We start from the raw sequence: 7,268 nt of genomic DNA on the forward strand, positions 1-7,268 counted from the left end.
CAACAGGTGTTATCTTGCAAAATTCATTTTGCCTAAATTATAAAAAATTTATACTCGTTTTTAATTCAACAACCTATATATTTTTTATTTCTTGAAGGATAAAAAGGATAGGATTGGAGATCCTCTTAATGTTGTTCTTGCATCTCTAGCAAAATTCAAAGTTAACCAGGAGATTCCTCACTGAGAGGCTTCTTGTCCCCGTGTAAGCAAAGCTGCTCTATAACTTTATAGTACTTTTAATCAGTGAATGCCGTCTTAAGATTGTTTATATCCTTACTAGTTTACTTATTAGGGGCATTTACATGCATACCCCAGTATTCTTATGTATTTACATATCTAAAATCTAAACATTCATAACATGATGTCAAAAATACCACCATCACTATCCTTTTGAAAGTGAAATGCATCTTTTTCATGCATAAGTTTATGACACCATGGTATTTGAAGTATAAATATCAAACTTCGGGTGTTAGATATGTGAATACACAAAAGTTTTCTGGTATATATGTAAATTTCCTTATTAATTCTGCTTTTAAGTGATTTTTAGTGGTAGCTAAGCTTTATGCATCATAGTTTTGGGTGAAGGTGAAGCTGGTTTTGTGGATTCTGCTCCGGAGCCAAGTTGCAGCCTGAAGTTTTCTTTGCTGCAATCTTTTGGTACAAATATTCCCAGCTTGTTTGTAGTGTAATTTTGTGCTTTCATGGTAGGAAAGATGAAAATAGCCCTGCATTGTTTTTGCTTTCTCCTTCTAGTGTATCAGCTATGTTGTGTTAAATACTTTTTGCAGCGTAATGATTTATGAATGAAATTTTGTTAAATGTTGCCACTTGATTTGCTTAACACAACTCTTATTTTCACTAAGCACCTCTTTTTAGTTAATGTTACATGTTGCTGCTTTTGCTGCTGTTTTTGTTTTGTGAATTGGAAATGAAAAAAAATGTTGCTGCCATGCACAAGCGAGTCACTGTTCTTGGGTTGCAGTTTGTCTTATTGAGATAGAGGGGTTGCCGTTAAATATGCATTTAATGCATGAAAATATTTAAATAGTTCTAAACTTTAATTCCAATTTAATCGGAAGATATAGGGCTGTAAATGAACCAATGCAGTCGATATGAACAACTAGAACTCGGCTCAAATAAGACTTGGTTATATTAGTTCAAATTGATAAATAAATAAGTTTGAATAATTTTTAAAAGTTTAGAGTTTAAATAAATTAAATATGAACATAGTTGAACTTGTTCATTTATATTCACGAAAAAATTAGATTGTTCAACAAATAACTTTTAAAATACTTAATATTAAGCGCTATGATAACTAATATCATTTATGATATATTGATTAAATAAATTTTAATTAACTTGAATATATTTAACTATAGCTTTAATAGTTAAATATTGTTACATCATTAATATATTTTTATTAATTATTAATTATCTATTTATTTTGTTAATATATTATTATTAATTTTTTATTTACTTTATTAAAGTTTTGGTGTTAGATGTGAAAATGCATAAGGCTTATTTGATACAAGGAAATGCCCTGAAAATTAATATTAAACCCCCTCGAAGCTCTCTTTTCATTTCGCCATTAAACAGTTTTGTATTTCCCAATTTTGCTTGAAACTTACGAAACACGGGGTTGTTAGGGCATGCATGCATTAAAGGCAACAACGAGATTGTGGTATGCAAGGATTAGTGAATATTTAGTCTCTCATATGTCTTATTCGATTTAAAAGTTGTGTTGAGAAAATGCAGTGCAATCATTATAAATTATATGTCAACAACTTAATAAAAAAGACAAAAATGTCCAAAAAAGCTAGGAAAAAAACAAGTGCACATCACTATGAAAAAATAAACACCAACATTTGATGGTGAGAGTTTTGTGTAAACTTAAAAGTATGATCATTCTAAAATATGAGAGATTACATCCCATATGATCATGGTTAATGAGTTACCTTTCATTTTTACAGTTTACAATCAATAACTTATAGGTGTGATCAAATTTGTAAAATTATTTGTTGAATTTTTTACAAGAAAAATCTAGACTCACATATATTAATACAGATTTTCTACAATATAAGCCACTGACAATGACAACAAGTCGGTTTGGGCGAGGGTAAAATGGTTTATGAAAGTAGTTATAAGGCTTAGAAAAAAATAACTTCTTAGAAAATTGTGGTAGAAAAACAATAATTTTCTTACAGTCATCATACTTTAACTAATCTTAATAAAACATTGCCATCTCATTGTGGTAGCAATCTGAAACACAGCGTAGATAGAAAGCTAAACATACCACTAATATATATATATAAAGGAATGTTGAGAGGTTATTATACAAGCCTCCAGCTACTCCTAATGTGACTGACAATTCGAGTACCACCTTCTTAAGTCCAACTGTGCCAAAGGGAATTCGAACTCCTAGCCTGAAGAGACTTACACCGAGATACGCGATACTATATATCAATACTAATATGAATACTAAAATATAAGTGGAATCCATTTCATGGAGCTCTGAAGCCAATCCCAGGCTTTCTTCTCTGTGAGTCATGCTTGTTATTGGCCCCTGCATCTTGATAATCCAGCAAGATCTCTACCAACACCTTCCTTACATAAATCTGCACAGCATTAGAAAATTTCAATACAATTAAATCAAAATATTTCCTTGAGGTTGATGTAATAGAGAAATGATTTCAGAAAGCTTTCAGAAACCTTATGAAATTAAATATAATTCTATATTATTAGCACATTATACAATTTAGTGCTGAAATGTGAAAAGCAAAGTTATTCAGCTTAATTTTTTTCACAGCAAGAATATACATTGCTCATTGCATCTGAAGGCCCAGCAGCATTATTCATAGAAAAATCAGCTGCTCCTGCAAGAAAAGCTGATGTTTTTGATTAATAGACTGTGAAAGAAAAATAATTTGAATCTAAAATTTAACCAAGAGAGAGAAAATGCTGACCATAAGATAGTTGGGAGATGAGGAAGAGAGAGAGAGTGATGAAGAAAGTCAACTTGCTCATGGTTATTTTCTTTGCTTGATTTGTGTGCTCAAATCAAGAGTGAAGGGAAGCCCCTCCTTTTATGCAAGTGGGAGGAGGATGATGGAGGATTCTGAAAATGGCCCAACATCATGTTACATAGATGTTTATGGAAGAATGATGATGAAATCCAATACCCTACATGCAATAAAGTCAACTTTACTCAATAACTTTTAAAATACTTAATTGATTAGATATAGATGAAGGTGTAAATGCATAGGTAAGTATGTATGTATGTATGTCTGTATATATACATGCTACTCTAGGGATTAAGAGGCGAAACTCCTAAAAAGTTAGCCAATATTTATTATTGTTTCATAAGGGACTTTGAAAATTTTAATTTTTTTATATTATATATTTTATATTATTTATGTTTTGATTTGAAACAAAATATATTTGATTATTTGACCAAGGAATGATTATTTTTAGAAATAAAAATAAAAATATTTAGAAAATACATAAACCCAAAGTAATTCTACCATCAATCTTTCTTAGCCCCCATCATGCAAAGCACAGATTGATATATCCAGCTCAATATTCTCCATTGATAGGCAGTGGAGTGGAGAGGGAGATGACAGAGTAGGCTAACTTGGAAACCATTCTAAAAGTAGAGGTCAAATGCTTCAATAGTTGAAGCACCAAGAGATATATAGAATCCGCATGCTTTTGTACTGCACGTACAGGCAACCAACTTTGTGAATGTACCGTCTGTAATCAATCAAAAAAATAAGCATGCAACTTTTTGTTGAATCATTTTAGGGTGTCGACATGATTTAAGATGCTGAATCATTAGCAGGTAATAAGCCCAAATTAATGCTTACTTAGATGTCCTTAAGAATCTTACTGTATCAACAAAGTAAATAAACGAAAAGAAAATTTACATGTTGTTGAATCATTTTAGGATGTCGGCATCATTTAGGATGTTGAATCATTTTAGGATGTCGGGTCCAATAATGTCCATGAGGTATGCTCTAAACTGTATTAGCATTCAGGAGGAGGTGAGAAAAAAAAAAAGAGAGGGAGAGGAGGAATTGTCCATGGGAAGAGAGAATTCTTCTACCCCTTTCCGTGCCTCTGTTTAAACATCTGAACCTTATTTATTACTCTTTGGTGTTTTTTTATCATGGTCTAGAATAAAAATATATAAAGATATATAATAATATGTCATATCCTAGAGTTTTATAATATATGCAATGCCCAGCTTTATGTTATGTCCTGCAGCTTTATGTTATTTCATTCCATCTAGTTGAATATAACAACTTGACAATTTGATAAGTGAACTTCGCAACTCAATAGTTTGACAGTAAGTGAGCTTGAAACTTTGGCAGTTTGGCAGGTGAGCGTTGGGGCTCGACAGCTTGGAAGCTCAGCGGCTTGACAACTTTGACAACTTTGTAATTCTACGGCTTGATAACTCGACAACTCGGCAACTCAACAGCTCTGCAGCTCAACTGACCTTTTTAGGTGCAAAAACCTGCATACCACTCAATTCCTATGTATTTACATATCTAACATCTGAAATTCAATTTTAATGTTTAAGTCACCATATACAAAATATTTCACTAATTTAAAACTTAAAATAATAATATTTTAATGTGATATAAAAGATTTGAGTGGTTGAAATGTAAAATACGTAAGAATTGGGTGGTAGGTGTGCAAATGCCCCTAAAGAAAAATGTGAAAGGATTGAGTTGCAAAACCAACAATCAATGCTTTCTGCTGTTGGAGAATCTTCTCTCACAATCATACATCTATTTGACTATTATTTTTTTCTAACAAATTATTTTTAAGAGCCAAATTTGCTATCTTACATTATATATATATATCATTTTAGGGTGTCAGAGAAAAAAATGCTAAGACGTATGCAGCGTTGTGTACGTTAGGGAGGTTATTCAGAGGGTATTGAGGGGTTATATCCACGTTATACCCCCTGTAACCTCCTTGTAACATACCTGTAAATTATCTGTAACCTACAAATTTATGAAAACAGAAGCGCGGAACTTAGTAGAAAATACAAGTAGTTTATAGAGATGTTACAGGGGGTATAACGCGGATACAACCCTCCAACACCCTCTGAATAACCTCCCTGACGTACGCAGCGCTGCGTACTTACGTATTCAAATTTTTCTCCTGGTCCAGTTATGTCCTCTGGCAACACTAGCCTTAAAAAGGCTGATACTCAAATTGTTAGGCGCATTATGAGTAGTTGGATGCTCATATAATAGCCTCTGCCATCTCTTCATATATATATTGGCATCTAGCAGCCACTGCTACAGTATTTGAATGAGGGCCAAGCACTCGAATGAAGTTGACCAGATATAGCACGTCTTAGATTGTGGCCTGTCATGACCTAAAAGAACTACCTTATGGTGGATAAGGAATAATTACACACACAGCAGCATAAATATTGCTATTTATAAATCAAGAATTCATGTGATATGTTGAACAATCATTAAAAATTTATAAAAATAAAAAAATATGGGATGAGATTTTATCATGAATTTTGATATTTAAGTGGGAATTTGAAAAATGGATGAAAGAAGGTGTTCGATTTGTAAATAACAATGTTTTGGGTGTTCTGAGTGTAATGTCCAATTTTTTTTTTTAATATCTAGCTAAATATTTAGTATATTGTAATTTAAATATTCAAAAAATTTTAAAAAATATATCTCTCTACTAAATATTAAAAAAGTTAAAATAATTTTAAAAATAAAATCATTTAATTATTATATTAAAATAAAATATGACTAAGTATTAATCTATATTCAACAATGATAAACTTTCAAATAAATTAAACTAATTATTTATGAAAAGTGCTTTAATTATAAAAATTTAATTTAATATATCATATGAATAATAATATTTTTAGGCATTTGCTTGCATACCTCATAATTCTCATGTATTTACATATCTGACACCTAATCTTTCAAATTTGCATTCATAACTCTCAAATCTTTAACATCATATGAAAATACCATCATTAATAATTTTCTACAGGTAAAATACACTTTTAAAGGCATAGTTTAATTGCACCAAAGTGTTATAAGTGTAAATATCAAACTTTGGGTATTATATATGTAAATATGTAAGAATTGTGGGTATATGTGTAAATTTTCCTATTTTTTAATACTAATTTTTAAAATAATCTCATATAATAAATTGACAAGTTATTATATTTTCTTATATTTCTTATGAATAAAATCTAACATGCATGCCGTTCAATTTCTATGCATTTACATATCTGACATCTAAATATTAATTTTTACATGTATATGTCACCTTACTGATGATGAAAATGTATATGATTCACCATCAACAACTTTTCATCATCTGTTATGGATCTCGAGGCTTGGCACGAATCTCAAGATAATTTTTTAGCAAAATAATTTTCAAACTCACACTAAAAATCATACAAAACTCCGATTTCAGTAAACTTATAGCCCGTTTGAGGCACCGGTTTCATGGTTTTTCATTTTCAAAATGCCTTTTGATGCATTTGGCAGTCAGCTTTAGCGCTCCGTTTCACTGCCGCTTGTCAGCGGAGAAGAGAAAATGGGAACGTGTGGAGGCCGATGCGTTCTACAGTAAATGCTCCGTTTTGATTACAAAACCCCTTCACTGCTCCCATGGAAATGACATTATTCTACCCCATGTCCCCGATATTACCCTCGCTCAGCCTTCTATTCCACTCTCGCATCTTTCTTTGTCGCTGTGGTTTTAAGGCAAAATTGATCCTCTTGTTCAACTGGCGCAGCCTCTCTTTCCTGTATGCATAATGCCTCGTCTCTCGTATTTTCTTGTGGTTTGAGTATGTTATCTTTTTAGTTCTTGGTTTCTCGTTTTACCGTTTGGTTGTTTGAGATATTTGAGTGATTTGTGGCTTTATTGATTTGATTGCTTTCCGATATTTATGTGCAGTGTTGGTTATTTGCCTAGGATAGTATAGACTTAATTTAGGAGCAGTGTTAGCTATTTTAAGAAGACATTCATGAGAAATTGGTTTTTTGATATTACAAATATCTTGGTTCTCATGTCAGCACATCAAATATCCTAAACAAACTCATGCTTCTCCATCAACATTTTTCTGACAATTTCTGTGAAATTGCTTCTCTAGGAAGCAGCTTTACACCTGCTTTTTGGAAAAGCAACAACCGCCCCAAACACACTCTTATAGTCAAACTAGCCGGCTCAATGAGACAAGCACATGACACCAAAATTGATCCAAT

The 7,268-nt window shown here is 31.8% G+C and overlaps 1 protein-coding gene across 2 annotated transcripts in view; it reads left to right on the plus strand.

The window, feature by feature from the left end:
• LOC110025498 (DNA-directed RNA polymerases IV and V subunit 4-like) overlaps positions 1 to 841 on the plus strand; it is a 43,538-nt gene extending 42,697 nt beyond the window's left edge. For both annotated transcript variants that reach the window (XM_020726008.1, XM_020726009.1), the window contains exons 9-10: positions 98 to 202; positions 574 to 841. In XM_020726008.1, coding sequence (XP_020581667.1) covers positions 98 to 184 — 87 coding nt within the window. In that variant the 3' untranslated portion in view covers positions 185 to 202; positions 574 to 841. The remainder of the gene's footprint in view (positions 1 to 97; positions 203 to 573) is intronic.
• Positions 842 to 7,268: the final 6,427 nt, after the last annotated feature.

Source organism: Phalaenopsis equestris, unplaced genomic scaffold (assembly GCF_001263595.1).
Source record: "Phalaenopsis equestris unplaced genomic scaffold, ASM126359v1 Scaffold000301, whole genome shotgun sequence".
Taxonomy (NCBI): Eukaryota; Viridiplantae; Streptophyta; class Magnoliopsida; order Asparagales; family Orchidaceae; genus Phalaenopsis; species Phalaenopsis equestris.